The 16,841-nt window shown below is 43.2% G+C and overlaps 1 protein-coding gene across 12 annotated transcripts in view; it reads left to right on the top strand.

Moving 5' to 3' along the window:
- The window catches only part of GPRASP1 (G protein-coupled receptor associated sorting protein 1), a 48,710-nt gene extending 40,874 nt beyond the window's left edge, over nucleotides 1-7,836 (top strand). For 7 of the 12 annotated variants that reach the window (XM_077889215.1, XM_077889210.1, XM_077889212.1 and 4 more), the window contains 5 exons: nucleotides 1,624-1,710; nucleotides 2,264-2,343; nucleotides 2,477-2,577; nucleotides 2,670-2,744; nucleotides 3,057-7,836. In XM_077889215.1, coding sequence (XP_077745341.1) covers nucleotides 3,368-7,480 — 4,113 coding nt within the window. In that variant the 5' untranslated portion in view covers nucleotides 1,624-1,710; nucleotides 2,264-2,343; nucleotides 2,477-2,577; nucleotides 2,670-2,744; nucleotides 3,057-3,367 and the 3' untranslated portion in view covers nucleotides 7,481-7,836. The other 5 variants (XM_077889205.1, XM_077889213.1, XM_077889208.1 and 2 more) reach the window with 5 other exon arrangements.
- Nucleotides 7,837-16,841: the final 9,005 nt, after the last annotated feature.

The raw sequence follows: 16,841 nt of genomic DNA, 5'->3' as shown, positions 1-16,841 counted from the left end.
CAGACAGGAAAGATCGTATGACCCAGTGCGGGTCCTGATAGGGAAAAAAACGGCCCTCCTTCTTGGGCAACTAACTGTGAGGACCGCGAAATGGCAAAGCATGTTACCGTTTTTTTTTTTTTTTTTTTAATAAATTAATTTTTTATTGGTGTTCAATTTACCAACATACAGAATAACACCCAGTGCTCATCCCGTCCATGTTACCGGTTTGAATGAGGCGGGGAAAACAGCAGTGTGGCAGAAAGAATGGGCGCAGAGCAGTGGTTGGTTTGCTCAGGTTACAGGTGTGTAGATCGCCTTGCATTAGAAAAGGCGCAGTGGTGAGGCCTCCATGGGAACCCCCGCCCACCTTCCTCCCTTCCGTGGCCCCGCGAAGCAATGAAGGAAAGGGCCACCCCAGGACCTCCGGGGCAGTCTGGGCTTAGGTCGTCTCTCCCCTTGCAGCCTGCTGTCCTGACAGCCCCTCGCCCACCAGCCTCGAGTGAGGGTGGCGGACGGAATGGGGGAGGGGGGCAGGCAGACGGTGAGCAGTCTGGGGGCTCTCCCACACCGAGGGGCGGTTGATATCCATCCGCTGCTGCCTGCAGCGCACTTTCTCCGCCCTTCCCCCCCCGTCCCCCTCACCCCCGGTCTCTCGATGCTAGCCCCCACCGCTAACGGTCCCCCGGTCCCACATATCGCGGTGCCAGCAGTGAGGGGGTGGTCGCCGCCGAGGTCTGTCTGCAGAGGCGGGCTGCTGTGAGCCCGCCCCTTAGGCTGGGGCTCCTCCCGGCCCCGCCCCCTCTGGGTCGGAACTAGGGTGGGCCGGGGAGGGGGCGTCGAGCCCATTCGTGCCGTATCCCTCCGCCCCCCTTCCCGACACCCTCGCCGCGAGCGTTTCGTGCCGCATCCTGCGCAGCCCCTGCCCAGTTTGGTGCGGCAGCGCGGGGGGGGTGGGTGGGGGGGGGCGGGACGCCTCTTTGCAATTGTGGCCGCACGCAAGGCGGTGGGAATCCGGGTGAGGAGCTCTGAGAGGAGCGGGAGCCCAACGACCGGCACCTTGAGCCTGTGAAGGCAAGTGGGGCTGTCGTGGGGTGGGGGAGGCGGGGAGGCCCCCACTGTCGCCCGCTTCCAGCCCTCCCGGACCCCAGACCCTGGCAGCCTGGCAAAGAGGAGGCGACCCGGTCGTAGCTGGTGCCTGAGAGAGGTGCGCAGCGCCACGGGACCCCTGGCGAGGAGAGGCGACGACCCGCGCGGGCCGGGCCCAGGGCACGGGGCTGGCCGGAGAGGCTGGCTCCCTCGGATCCTGTGGAGACGAACTGCGCCCTCCACTCCGCAGCCACCTTTCCAGGGACCCGCGACCCGCCCTCGACGGTGCCTGTGCCGGGGGAGAGCTCTGGGGGGAGGCTGCCGAGGAAGAAATGGCGGAGCGGGTGCTGGGGTGGGGGGCGCCCAGGGAAGCCGCCGGGGCGGGAGAGGGGGGCGGCGTCCGAGCGCTGTGCCCCGCTGGCGGGAGCGGGTGGCGGGTGGAGTTGGCCACTCCGGGCCCTGATTCTGGAAAGGGCCCTATTGGGCCCGCGCCGCGGGTGCCGTCCCTTACCACAGGCGGCTGATTGATGCCAAAGTCTTCTCTCTGCGCGGTAGGTCTGGCGGTTTCGTCCCGCAGGGTGCATCTGTAAAGGAGAGGCTTCAGAAAAAGGAGGAGCAGGACAATGGCCTGGATTTCTGGAGGTGTGTGTGGAGCTGGGGGCGGGGGGCGGCGGTGGGCAGCAGCCACAGTGTGGAGACCCGAATCGGGGTGGGGTGACTGCGACCAGAACAGGTCAGGCATCCAGGAATACCTTGTAAAATTCTTCTTTGTATTAGCTTTCTAAGCACTTCCCTTGTCTTCCTTCCTCACCTCCACCCAAAATTTGTGGCAGGAAAAGATGGACTAGGAGGTGAGGGTGAGACAGAAGAAGTAATTGCAAGTGCCAGTCACATTCTGTTTTTTGGAGTATGTTGTGTACTTTTCCTCCTTTCTGTAGTACAGAGCAAGGGATTTTGAACACCTAATGGTGAATCTTCAGAATTGGAGATGGGAATAATTGGACGTGAGTGATGTGAGGAGTTGTTACTTAGAACCCTGAAACAGAGGGCCTAAATTAAATGAAAATATTCTATCAACAGAACCCTAAATGTTAGAAGATAATATGGATATTCTTATCTTTAGTATTGTTCAGTCAGCTAAGCACTCAGTTGCCACCATTATTTCCTAAACGTTTGCCTTTGTGTCTGCCCATAGACCTGCTTTAAGGCTGTTCACTTCTGTAAGGAAGGAGAGGAGGAGAAGACTGGTTCAAATCTCTGGAGGTTAGTGTGAAGGTGGGTAAATCAGGGGAGTACTACAGAGTAAGATCATGGCAAGTGTCTTTGATCCAAGTGGGTCTCCTCCACCTCTCCTCATTGCTGCCAGATTTACACACTGCCACAGCATGTCCTTGTCTATTTCCTGCAGGAGATATTAGCAATATTGGGGTAGGTGTAGATTCTCTGTGGAGGAGAGGAGAAGACCTACCTGAGAGCAAAGACCAGGAAACAGCAAGTTGAACTCTTATGGTAAGGGAGAGGTTTACATCAAAGGTTGGCATGCCCTCTTATCTATCTAGCTATCATCCTCCATTCTCTTCTTTATTTTTACTTATTCCTAGGATAGCCTACAGGCTGCTTTAGGGCTTAACACTGGAATCAAGAAAGGAGGGGGAAATCACACCACATCCATACAGGTTGGTATGAAAGTGGGTACAACTTTGGGCAGGGAAGTGGAAATCAACACAGGCCCAAGAATGATTAGGGTATTCTAGGGGGCTCCCAAACCTCTCTCATTGCCAACACTCACCAATTTCACACCTGTTTTATATTAAGCAAATAACATGGCAAACTCGGGTAAAACATGGGTGAAATGAGGGTGACAGAAGACTTTCTACTAGTCTAACTGTCCCACTAAACATTCAAGGTCCAGTCTCTCTCTGTGAATCTCTGTATGGAGCAACACAATTAGTAGAGATTCAAAGCCCCATGTCATTCTCTTTCCTTAGATCCACCTCCAGTGGCAACTCTGGTGGTGTTGGAATTGCTGCTGACCACCACCCTCAACAGGTCTGCACCTACCCAGGAACATTCATCGTTCCCCAGCTTGATTGTGCCTCTTCTGCACTTTGTGAGGCTAGGCTTCGGAAGGAGGTTAATTGACTGCTGGACTGGTGATTGACTCTAACATTTGTTTCCAACTATACCACCTGAATCACTGAAAGATTAGAGTGTGAAGATACAAAACTGGGAGAGATCTGTAGTAGAGGCTGAGACTGGGGTAGGGCTATTTAACTGGGCCTCTTCTGTAAATTATACCATGACTAGGGCTGATATTAAACCTACTACCCAGGCAAAGCCTGAAAAGAAGGCTAGAGAAGAGGTTGGGGGTGGGGCTGAAAGAGAGAATGAAGTCCCATTGGTGGTCAGACCCAAGGTTAGGACCCAGGTACAGGTAATGCTTGGGGCAAGGCCTAAATCTGATGCCATGGTAGTAGGTGGTGTAAAGCCCAAAGCTGAAGATATGGTAGTAGGTGTGGTGCATCCTAAGAATGAAGCCAAGTTGATCCCTGGGGCAAGGCCCATAGATAAAGCCCATTCATGGGCCCAGACTGAGTTTGATGGTAAAGCAATGTTGAAGACAGAGGGAGTGTCCCAGATCAATGCCATAGCTTGGCCTACGGTCAGTACAGAATCTGGGTCAGTTGCTGAATCTAAGATTTTATCTCTGGATAGGGAACCAATCAGTGTGGACATTGAGTCCTTTCCTAGCACCAAAGTCAAGTTCCAATCAGGAATACAGCCTTTGTTTGGGTCAGAGAAGACCAGTGTGGGGTCTTGGTGGTACCCCAGGCCTACATCCAAAGAAGAGTTCTCTCACAAGTGTGAACACAGAGAGGATCTGAATTCATGGTTCTGGAGTGAAGAAGAGGTCAGTACAAATTTTCATCCTAGAGGCAGGGTAAAGGGCAGTCCCAGATCTAGAAGCATGGCCAAAGAAGAGGCCATGTCTAGGCTCAACACCAATCAAGAATTTTATATTTTGTCTAGTTCTAGCTCTGAGGATGAATCTAATAAGACATCCTGGTTCTGGACCAGAGAAAAGACTAATATCTGGTCCAGGCCCAAGGAAGAGACCAATAACAGGTCCAGGTTTAGGTCCAAGAAAGAACTCTATGAGTCCAGTTCTGGATCTGAATATGAGGACAATGTGAAGTCCTGGTTCTGGGCTAGAGAGGAGGCCAAATCCAGGTCCAAACCCAGAGCCAGGAAAGGGGCCAATGTCAGGGCCAGGCACAGGGCCAAGCAAGAAGATTACATTGATTTTGTGTCTGGATCTATAAATGTAGTAAAAAAAGAATACTGGATTTGGCCTGGAGAAAAGGCTCATAACTTGCCAAGGCCCAAATCCAAGAAAGAGGCCAGGGCCAGAATAATAGCTAAGGAAAAGCCCAAACCTAAGGCCAGGGCCAGGTCCAAGCAAGAAGCCAGGTCTGAGGAAGAGTTCCTCATTGGGACCTGGTTCTGGGCTACAGAAGGGTCTAATGTAGTAGGTGGGGACAGTGTCAAGTACAATTCTCAAGTGGAGGATGAGTCCATTGTTGGCTGTTGGTTCTGGACTGAAGAAGAAGCCAGTATGAGGATTGATGCCAGCAGTAAATCCAGACCAAGGACTGAGGAAGAGTCTATTAGCAATTCCATGTTTGTGTCTGGGGAAAAGACCATTATGGTAACTGGGGTTGAGACCAACTCCAAATCTATGGTAGTATGTGATAAAGAAAAAGTCATTGCTGATTCCTGTTTCTGGGCTAGTGAAGAAACCAACCTAGAGGCTGAGGAAGAGACCATTTTTGAGCCTTGGTTTTGGGTCAGTATTGAGGCCAGTGTAGAATCTGATGTTAGAGCCAACTGTGCATCCAGGCCAAGGTCTGAGGAAGAAGAGGTTATTGGTCCCTGGTTCTGGGATGGAAAAGTCAATACAGAGGCTGAGTTTGTAGAAGAAGCCAATCCAGAAGATAAAGAAGAGACAATATTCGGGTCCTGGTTTTGGGCTGGGAACCAAGCCCAGATAGATTCTGGGTCTAAAGTGAGCTGTGACACCATGCCAGGAGCTGAGGAGCCCATCATTGGGTCATGGTTCTGGGAAGGAGTAGAAGCTTGTGTGGGGACTGAGGTCAGCAACAAGTCTAGCCTGAAGGACAAGGAAGAGGTTATTATATCATCTTGGTTTGGGACCACAGAAGAGGTCAGTATGAAGTACGGTACTGGTGCCAGATGCAAATTTATGGCAAGGGCTGAAGACACCAATAATGAGTCTTGCTTCTTGGATGAAGATGATCCATGCATGTATACTGCTAATGGAAGCAGCTGGAAGTCTAGGCCAGAGGAGGAACAGGAAGCTGTTGATTCATCATTCTGGTCCAGAAAATACACAAGCCCAGAGACCATTATAGGGCCCTGGTTATGGGCTACAGAAGAGGTCAGTATAGATGATAGGACTGGAGAAGAGGCCAAGCCACTGATGGAGGAAGAGACCATGATCACATCCTGGTTCTGGAAAGGAGATAAAACCATTAGAGAGGCTACAGACGAAGAATCCAGGCCAAATGCTAAGGAGGAAGACATTATTGGTTCTTGGTTCTGGGCTGGGGATGAAGACAGGCTCAAGATAGCAGCTGAGGCTAGAAAAGAGGACAGGCTGGCAGCTGAGGAGGAAGCTATTGTTGGGTCTTGGTTCTGGGCCAGAGAAGAGATGATTAGGAAGGAGGCTGGCTTCTGCAACAAATCTAGTCCAGAGGCTGAAGAGGAGGTATCCACTGTTGGTTCTTGGTTCTGGGCTGAAGAAGAGGCCAGTCTGGAGGCAGGAGTCAGTTTCGAGTCCATGCCAGTTACTGAGGAAGAGGAATTCATTTTTGGGTCCTGGTTTTGGGCTGAAGAAGACGACAGTATAGAGATTGGGCATCAGGCAACAGGTGAGAGCAGGTCAAGGACTGAAGAAGAAATCCTTTTTAGATCCTGGTTCTGTGCTGCAAAAGAAGCCAGCATAGAAGCAGAGAAATGCTGTGTATCCAATTCAGAGGATGATGAGATAATTTTTGAGTCCTGGTTCTGGTCTGGAAAGAAGGACATTAATGAGACTGGAACTGTTGTTACCTGTGAGTCCAGACCAGAAAATGAGGAAGGGATAGTTGTTGGGGCCGGGTATGAGACCAGCCAGGAAACCAGGACAGTAGCTGAGGAGGATGAGGCCATAGTGGGGTCCTGGTTCTGGGCAGGAGATGAGGCCCATTTTGAATCAAATCCTAGCCCTCTGTTCAGGGCTATCTGCAGTTCTGGGTGTTCATTTGAGCAGGAGCCTGATGCTTCACGCGGGCCTCAGAGCTGGGAAGAGGTCACTGTTCTGTTCAAGCCTGGTCCGTGGGGTAGGGTTGGTTTCCCATCTCCAATCCCCTTTAGGTTTCCAAAAGAGGCAGCATCTCTGTTCTCTGAAATGTTTAGAGGAAAGCCCAAGCACATGGAACTTACCCCAGAATGGGAAGAGCAGGAATCTTTGCTTCAGCCTGATCAGCCTGAACCTGAGTTTCCATTTCAGTATGATCCATCCTACAGGTCAGTCAGAGAAATTCAGGAGCATCTCAAGGCCAGGGAGAGTGCAGAGCCTGAGAGTTGGTCCTGTAGCTGCATACAATGTGAGCTTAAAATTGGTTCTGAAGAGTTTGAAGAACTCCTTCTATTAATGGACAAAATCCAAGATCCTTTTATTCATGAAATATCAGAAATTACAATGGGTATGAGAAGTGCTTCTCAATTTACTCGAGATTTCATTCGGGATTCAGGTGTTGTCTCACTTATTGAAACCTTGCTCAATTATCCTTCGTCCCGAGTTAGGACAAGTTTTTTGGAAAATATGATTCGCCTGGCTCCACCTTATCCAAATCTAAACATGATTCAGACATATGTATGTCAAGTGTGTGAAGAAACCCTTGCTTACAGCTTAGATTCCCCTGAACAGCTATCTGGAATAAGGATGGTTAGACATCTCACTACAACTACTGACTACCACACACTGGTTGCCAAGTATATGTCTGGATTTCTCTCCTTGTTAGCCATGGGCAATACCAAAACAAGGTTTCATGTTCTAAAAATGCTAATGAATTTGTTTGAAAATCCTGTCATGACAAAAGAATTACTCCATGCTAAAGCAATGTCAGAATTTATGGGCCTTTGTAACAGGAAAGAGACAAATGACAATATTCAAGTTCTAGCGATGTTTGAGAATATTGATAACAATATCAAAAAGGAGACAGTATTGTTCACTGATGATGATTTCAGTCTTGAGCCACTTATTTCTGCATTTCATGAAGTTGAGGAATTTGCTAAGGAACTGCAAGGCAAAACAGATGATCAAAAGGACCCTGAGGCAGACCAATAAAATTAGTATGGTTAATCATTTGCCTTTGTCCTTATGTTCCTGAGTTAACAATTCCTCGAATACTGTTTTGATTTACATAGTTGGTTCTGTGTTGTAATGTACATCTTTATTGCTAACACTGACTTTACCCAACTCTGTATGAGCTGAATCATTTTGATGCCAAATGAATATTAGAACTGAAAGCACATTTGTTGATATTTGTGTTTTTGTCCAGATTGTGACATTTAGTATTTAAGCTAAAGTGAACTGAGCCATCCTGAGTAAGGCAGCTACCCTTCTGATTGTCATTCTAGTTTATTGAGGTCTATTTGAGTTTTGTTTGTGTTTTCAATAAAGTTGTGTTAAAGTTGTCAGAAGTCACCCCTATGCCTGAACTTAAGATACAGAAGCAAAGATAACACAGGAACACATACAGGTAATTAATGTATAAATAATATGTTCCTTGAAGAAGCTTATTCTAATAACTTTAAATGCAAAACTTACCATGGGCTGCTACTCAGGGCATGCCTCAGAGAAAAAGGACCCAATTAAGTCGGGCTCTGGAATGTGTGAAAGAGATTGGGTGGTGTGAAGAAAAGCATGGGGTTGGAAAAGGAGTTTGTACAGGAGTGAGTTATCCAGTCAGCCTGCAGTGGCTAAGGGATATAGAGTATGAGGTAAGTTTTGAAGAACTGAGAAGTTGGGTTTTGCAGCTCAAAGTATGGATGTTTCTTTCATAACTGCCTGAAAGGTAAAAGCATAAGACAGGAAAGTAGATAAAATTAACTGAGTCTGGAAAACCATTTCTTCAGGGTGGTGCCTGTGGAAAATGTTGCTGTAATACAGCCACTAAAAGTGAGGAGGTACAGATTTTTAAATTGAATCAGAAAAGCTCTGGTGCTTTATTTGGTGAAATAGAAAAGACTGGTATCATACATGGAAAGTATAACACGATTATAAAAATGTGTGTAAGTGGACCAAATCTATGCAAACTTGTATTTGGCTATGGAAAAATCTGTAATGACATAAAGGAGAAGCCTGGGTGGCTCAGCAGTTTAGCGCCGCCGTCAGCCCAGGGCCTGATCCTGGAGGCCCTGGGATCAAGTCCCACATCCGGCTTCCTGCGTGGAGCCTGCTTCTCCCACTGCCTGTGTCTCTGCCTCTCTCTTTCTCTCTCTGTGTGTGTCTCTCATGAATAAGTAAATAAAATCTTTTTTAAAAATGATATAAAACATACCAAAAGAATAAATAAGCATAAGAAACTACAATTTCAAAATGACTGGCTTGCCAAATAAAAATACATAAATTAAAGGGAGTAAGTTATAAAATTTCAAGAGTTCCTGAATTCATACTACAGGTTTTTCACATTCAAAAGGTAATATATATTCAGACAGTTAGTGAAAGTCAGGCATACAGTTGTTTTGGGTGGGGGATAGGGAGTGTTGGGGAGTCCAGGTTAAGGGGAAATATATAAAATTTTATTATTTTCAGGGAAATAGCCAGACATGGTGATCCTGTTACTTTTTGTGTGAGAATTCAAAGTGGTTTTTTTTTTTCCTACCCGATTCTGGTATGCAAGGTCTACCGAGGTAGGGCAAAGTGGCAGTTTTGCCCACCTTCACAAACCACAAGCATTAACAGGGGTCTTCCTGGTAGTGGACATTGGAGTTTGAATGTTTTGCTTATCAATACTTTTCAAGACATTCTGCGTGTATGTGTGTGTGTGTGTGCCTGTGTGTGTGTGTTAATGTGTCGCCCGAGTATCATACAGAATAATAAAAATCCTTTCGTCTCCAATCTCCTCACCGAGTATTCCTCACCATCCCTGTGCTCCTAACAGAGCAAGGCCCAGGTCTAGCATTAGGGCTGGCAGCTCTGGCTCCAAATCCAGTCTGCCTTCAGCTCTCTATCTTCACCAGGGACCGGAGCTTCAGATTCTTCGAGCAAGCATCTCAACCTCAGGGTCAGAAGAGTCCGCCATTCGTGCTGCAGGGCTGTGGCAGACAAGCTGACTGACCGCGCGGTCACGTGAGGCTGGTGGTGGGTCACGTGACCACGCTCTCACTTGGGCAAGCACAGGGGTGTGCAGCGCGGACAAGGCAGGAAGGACATACACTTGACGAGTGACAGACTACAATTTGAGAGGAGCGGTAGGATGTTGTGGTGGGTGGGTGGGTGTCCCTGGGTGTCCCTCCATGCTGCACTAACTTGGAAACGAATTTCTCAGGCGACCAGAATTACAGCGTTTGCTGGTAGAGGGCACAGCCCGTCAGCCTATTGCCAGCGTCTTAGCCGGGTTCAGTCTTTCGCCCAGGAGCTCAAGAGGCAGGAAGTCATCTTGTGCGAGGCGGACGTGGAGAGAAGCAGCGGTTGCTGTTGGAGGAGGTGGGTGCGAGGCCGGGGAAATGGCATCCGTGGCAGGTGGTGGCTGAGACTATTAGGTGTGGGGGCCGGAAGTGCCTGGGACCCTCCTGCTCTCTGCTGTCTCCTGCCCTCTGAACACCCCTCCCCCACACCTAGCCTCCCTGCCCAGCTCTGTGTGACTCTTTCTATTGTGGGTGAGGGAGGTGGACACACGGAAGGAGGTGGCTACAGAGGAGCCCAGAGAGAGGAAATGGTGAAGTGACAATTTCTGAACCCTAGTGGCATTTTCTCTGAAAAAGCAGGGATGGGAACTGATGGAATCTGTGGCCTACATTACCACTCTCATCCTCTCACTTATTTGGCACGCACTGTTTGCTGTATATCTTTCAAGTGCTGGGGATGGCCAAGCTCAATGTTGGGGGTGAGTTAGGGTTGAGGGATGAGAGGGAAACAAGACTAACTTTTACTTCAAGGCTCCAGCTGCCTGGAGATGCAAGAGAGGAATTAACCTCAATCCAGTTGCTGTAGGGGAAGTGAGAGATAACACACTTAAAAGGTAGGAACCTAGATGCTTTGGTCCCTTCACATAGGATTTCTCAATTGGTAGAACAACAAGCTTTTCAACTCCAAAGCGGAACCCTGGATCTCATCCCAGGCAGCAGCATTCTGTGCATCTTCCCTAGATAAGAGGTTCTGAAAGGACCTAGTCCCATTATACTCCAGACAGTTTCCTCCCATATAAGGATACATGGGTCACGGTTCTATCTGTTCCCTCTCATTTCAGTCCTGAGCTTTAAGGGAAGGTTTTCTTTGGAACCATCTACAGAAACCGATTTATGGATGGTCTCACAACTTACCTTCTGCAGACCTTAGGTCTTTTCCTTGTTTTTTTGTTTTCTGGCCAAAGCTTTAGACTTGGTGATTTATAGCTATCCTTTGTGGCACTGCCTTATATGTGATGATCCCTTTTGGTCAGAGCCCAGCACTGTGAAACAGCCACAGGATACCAAAGTGTTTTTCAGGAAAATATAGTTAGGAAAAATAAATTTTACTAATCCCATTAATCTATTTATTTGCACATTTTACAGACTTGAAACCAATTGGTACATAGATACCTTTCTCATTTTTTACAGCTGAATAACACTCCCTTGTGTCAGTACCATAATTTGTTTAATCACTCTATATGTGGACATTTGTTCCAATATTTTTCTATTGTAATTAATGATAGAAGGCTAACCTTATGCAAATGTATTTTCATATGGCTAGAGGTCTGTCTTCAGGGTAGATTCCTAGAAGTGGGGATGTAGATCAAATGACCAGCAATGTATAAGAGTGCCTGTTTTGCTACAACCTTGTCAAGCAACTTCTTAGTATCCCCTTGATATTCGTAGAATATCTAGTGATGTTACCTCTTTCATTCCTAATGTTAGTAGTTGGGTCTTCCCTTTTGTTTTCTTTGTGGCTAATAAATTATAGTTAATATAGTACCAGAATATATTACCACCAAGGGCCAACTTTCACAAGCCAATATTTCAAAGGCTAGTAAATTCAGGTCTGTTATGTTAACTCTACACAATTGGTGAATGATGTTAGAATAATTACCTAGTCATTTGAGAAAACAAAGTTAAACCCCAATACACATGAGCAAGTTCCAGGAAAATTAAGTATCTTAAATATTCTTAAATGCATGGAAAGAAAAAGAGAAACACTCATTTATCTAGAATGAATTTGGGCTTGTGTTAAGTAGAGGGAAATAGAGATGGATCCTTTTCACATAATATGAGTATCATTTATTAAATAATTTGCCCCTACCCCAATAATTTCTAATGTCTTCTTTGTAGTGTGTAGAATTGGTTTCATACATGTTTCTGAGGTAAATGTTCTCTGGTGTTAGAATATACAGGATTGCTTATTACAGTTTATAATAAGCATAGTGGATTATCTGAAATGTTATATCCACAGTTCACATCTGAAATGTTATATCCACAGTTCAGACTCTTCAGTTAATTTTATCATTTTATCTTATCTTTAACATAATAGAATTATATTGCTTGGGGTTGAGAAGTACCAAAATTCTCATATAACTCTTTGAAACTCTTGGAATTTCAAACAGAAAGTATTGGCCAAAGCAAAGAATATGTTTCTGTGTTGCCAAAGCTCGTTGTCTTTCATGAAGACTTTCATGATGGTCCTCATTACCTAGATGACTTTTTTAAGGAATCCACAATATCTGGACCTCAACCATACCAGCTCAGAAGCCGAATTTCCTTGTACAAGAAATTAGCATCCATTTATAGAGGATGAGCTCATAATTAACAAAATCACAAGGCTTATATAGAATCCAGAGTATCAGTTTACTAATTTGTACAGGGAAATAGCAACATCAAAGGAAAGGAAATAATATTATCCATTGGATTCTCTCGCTGTATGTACACCTATAGGAAATTAAAATAAAAATCAGGTCAATTAAATTGAATGTAAAAGTAGGGCAGCCCCGGTGGCGCAGCGGTTTAGCGCCGCCTGCAGCCCAGGGCGTGATTCTGGAGACCCTGGATCGGGTCCCATGTCGGGCTCTCTGCCTGGAGCCTGCTTCTCCCTCTGCCTCTCTCTCTCAATCTGTGTCTCTATGAATAAATAAATAAAATCTTAAAAAAAAAAATTGAATGTAAAAGTAAATACTTTTCATATAAATTTAAGTGTGTAAAAGTTTGTTATAAAGTTGAAAGATTACTTTTAATTTAAATTTTTCAAAAATTGTCCACCTTTATTGAGATATAATTGACAAAAATCATTGTACAAGTTTAAGGTGTACAATGTGATTATTCAATATACATATATGTTGTGAAATGATTCTTCTTTGTTCTTCTATCAAATGGGTTAGGTAACATCACTTCCTATAGTTATCTTTGTGTGTGTATGTGTTTGTGTATATGCAGTAAGAATATTTAAGATCTATGAACTTAGCAAATTTCAGTTTATAATATGGTATGGTTAACTACAGCCATCAGGCTGTACATTAGATACCTGGGACTAACTCATCATATAACTGCCAAGTTTCTACCCTCTGAACTATATCTCCCCATTTTCCCCACCTACCTGGCAACCACCTATTTTCTGTTTCTATGAGTTTGACTTAATAGATTCCACATATAAGTGAGAACATATAGTATTTGTCTTTCTCTGACATATTTCACTGAGCATAATGCCCTGAAGGTCCATCCATGTTGTCTCAAATGGCAGGATTTCCTTCTTTCTCATGGCTGAATAATATCCCATTTTATATGTATTACATTTTCTTTATTCATTTATCTGTCAGTGCATAATTAGGTAGTTTCCATGTCTTGGCTATTGTGAACAATACAACAAAGGAACATGGGGGTGCAAATATCTTTTTGAGATAGTGATCTCATTTCCTTAGAATATTTTACCAGAAGTTGGGTTGTTGGGTCGTATGGTAGTTCTATTTTTAATTTTTTGAAAAGCCTCCAACACAATTTTCCGTAGTGGCTATTGCAATTTACATTCCTACCAGCAGTGCAGAAGAGTTCCCTTTTCTTCACATTCTTCTCAACACTTGTTACCTTTTGCTTTTTGATAATAGCCATTCTAACAGGTGTGAGAGATCTCATTGTAGTTTTGATTTGCATTTCCCTGATGATTAGTGATGTTGAGCATCTTTTCAAGGACCTATTAGCCATTTGTTTGTTTATCTTCTGAGGGAAACAGTCTATTCAGGTCCTTTGCCCATTTTAAAATCAGATGATGATGAGGATGATGACTATTCGGTTTTATGATTTCCTTATATATTTTTTATATATAATTCCATTGGAATTTGATAGGGATTACATTTTTTAAAGATTCTATTTACTTATTAGAGATACAGAGAGAGAGAGAGAGAGAAAGAGAGACAGGCACAGACACAGGCAGAGGGAGAAGCAGGCTCCATGCAGGGAGCCTGATGTGGGACTCAATCCCGGGTCTCCAAGATTACACCCTGGGCCGAAGGCAGCGCTATACCGCTGAGCCACTCAGGTTGCCTAATAGGGATTGCATTTAATCTACAGATCACTTTGGGTAGTATTGACATTTTAACATACTAATTATTCTGATCAATGAACACAGAACATTTTTCTATTTGTTTCTTCAATTTCTCTTGTCAATATCTTCCAGTTTTCAATGTACAGATCTTTCACCTCCTTAAATTTATCCCTAAATATTTTATTGTTATTGATGCTATTGTAATTTGGGATTGTTTTCTGTATTTATTTTCAGATACTTTGTTGGTAGTGTATAGAAACACACTGATTTTTCAGTGTTGATTGTATATCCTGAAACTTTACTGAATTTGTTCCAGCAGTTTTTGGTTGAGTCTTCAGGATATTTTTATTTTTATTTTTTCTAAGGAGGTTCCATGGTGGGGCCTGAACTCAAAACCCTGAGATCAATACCTGAGCTGTGATCAAGAGTTGGATGTTTAACTAACTGGGCCACCCAGGCATCCCAGTATTTTTTAAATATAACGTTACTTTATGTGCAAGCACAGATAATTGTACTTATTCTTTTATAATTTAGATGCATTTTCTTTCTTTTTTAATTGACACATAGTATTAACATTTAGTTTCAGGTATACAACATAATGATTCAACATCTCTATACGTTATGCTATTCTCATAAGTACAGCTACCATTTGTCAACATACAATCCTAATACAATACCATTGACCGTATTACCCATCCTGTACATTTTATTCTTCTGACTTATTCATTCCATAACTGGAAACCTGTACCTTGCATTCCCCTTTGCCCATTTTTCCCCTCTGGCAACCATCAGTTTGTATTTATGGGTTTGTTTCTGCGTTTTGTTTGTTAATTCATACATTTTTAGGTTCCATATATAAGCGAAGTCATATGGTATTAGTCTTTCTCTAACTTATATACTTAGCAAAATACCCTGTAGGTCCATCAATGTTGTTGCCAATGTCAAGATCTCATTTTTTATGGCTGAGCAGTATTCCATAGTATGTGTATCTGTATGTGTATGTGTATATATATTAATATATATACACATATATAATATATAATTAATATATTAATATATATATTACATTTTCTTTATCCATTCATCTATTGATGGATACTTGGGTTGCTTCCATATCTTGGCTATTGTAAATAATGCTGCAATAAACATAGGGGTGCATATGTCTTTTCAAGTTAGTGTTTTTATTTTCTTTGGGGGAAATTCCCAGTAGTGGAATACTAGATCGTATGGTAATTCTATTTTTATTTTATTTTTTTAAGATTTATTTATTTATTTATTTATTTATTTATTTATTTATTCATGAGAGACACAGAGAAAGAGACAGAGACACAGGCAGAGGGAGAAGCAGGCTTCTTGCAAGGAGCCTGATGCAGGATTTGATCCCAGGACCCTGGGATCACGCCCTGAGCCGAAGGCAGATGCTCAACTCCTGAGCCACCCAGGCGTCCCAGCAATTCTATTTTTAATTTCTTGAGGAACTGTTTTCCACAGTGGTTGCACCAATTTATATCCCACCAACTACGAACAAGAGTTCCTTTTTCTTCACATCCTCACCAGCATTTGTTATTTCTTACCTTTTTGAGTCTCATCATTTTGGCAGGTGTAAAGTGATAGCTCATTGTAGTTTTGATTTGCTTTTCTCTCATGATTAGTGATGATAAGCATCTTTTCATGTGTCTGTTTGGCATATGCATGTCTTCTTTGGAAAAATTTGTATTCAAGTCCTCTGCTCATATTTTAGTTGGTATTTTGGTGTTAAAAATTTTTTAAATTTGGATTTGTTAAGGCTTGTTTGTTGTGTAAGTTCTTTATATATTTTGGATATTAACACCTTATTGGTTATAACATTTGCAAATATCTTCTCCCATTCAGTAGGTTGTGTTTTTGTTTTGTTAATGATTTCCTTCACTGTGCAAAAGCTTTTTATTTTGGTAGTCCCAATAGTTTATTTTTACTTTTTTTTTCCTTGTTTGAGGAGGCATTCTTGAAAAATGCTGGTAAAGTCAATATCAAAGAAATTACTGCCTCTGTTTTCTTTTAGGAGTTTTATGTTTTCAATCTCACATTTAGGTATTTATTTTGAGTTTATTTTTGTAAATGGTATAAGAAAGCCCAGTTTCTTTCTCTCTCTCTCTCTCTCTTCTTTTTTTTTTTTTTTTGCATGTACCTTCTCAGTTTTCCTCGTTTATTAAGGAGTCTTGCCTTTTTTTTTGTTGTTATCGATTAATTGACCATATAAACATTAGTTTATTTCTGGGCTATTGTGTTCCATTGATTTGTGTGTCTATTTTTGTACCAGTACCGTACTATTTTGATTACTACAGGTTTGTAGTATATCTTGAAATCTGTGATTGTAATACCTCCAGTTTTGTTCCTCATTCTTAAGATTGCTTTGGCTCTTTGGAGCCTTAAGTAGTTCCATACAAATTTTAGTATTATTTGTTCTAGTTCTGTGAAAATGCAATTGGTATTTTGATAGGGATTGCATTGCATCTGTACATTGCTTTGGTAATATAGATATTTAAAGAATATTAATTCTTCCAATCCATGAGCATGAAATGGTTTTCCATTTGTTTGTGTCATCTTTAATTTCTTTCATCAGTATTTTATTGTTTACAGCATACAGCTCTTTCATCTTCCTGGTTATGCTTATTCCTAGGGGTTTTTTTTGGTGCAATTGTAGACAGAATTATTTTCTTAATTTCTCTTTCTGCTACTTTGTTATTAGTGTCTTAAAATGCTTTAGAATTTTCTATGTATAGTATCGTCATCTGCAAATAGTGACAGTTTTACTTCTTCACCAATTTAGAGACCTTTTATTTATTTTTCTTCTCTGCTCGCTGTGGCTAGTATTTTCAGTACTATGTTGAATTATAGTGGTGAGGGTGCACATCCTTGTCTTGTTACCTGGTATTAGAGGAAAAGGCTTCAGTTTTTCACTACTAAGTATGATGTTAGCTGTGGATCTGGAATATGTGGC

The sequence above is a fragment of the Canis aureus genome, chromosome X (assembly GCF_053574225.1).
Source record: "Canis aureus isolate CA01 chromosome X, VMU_Caureus_v.1.0, whole genome shotgun sequence".
Taxonomy (NCBI): domain Eukaryota; kingdom Metazoa; phylum Chordata; class Mammalia; order Carnivora; family Canidae; genus Canis; species Canis aureus.
The sequence above is the reverse complement of the archived record's forward strand: the minus strand, read 5'-3'. Positions and strand labels throughout refer to the sequence as shown.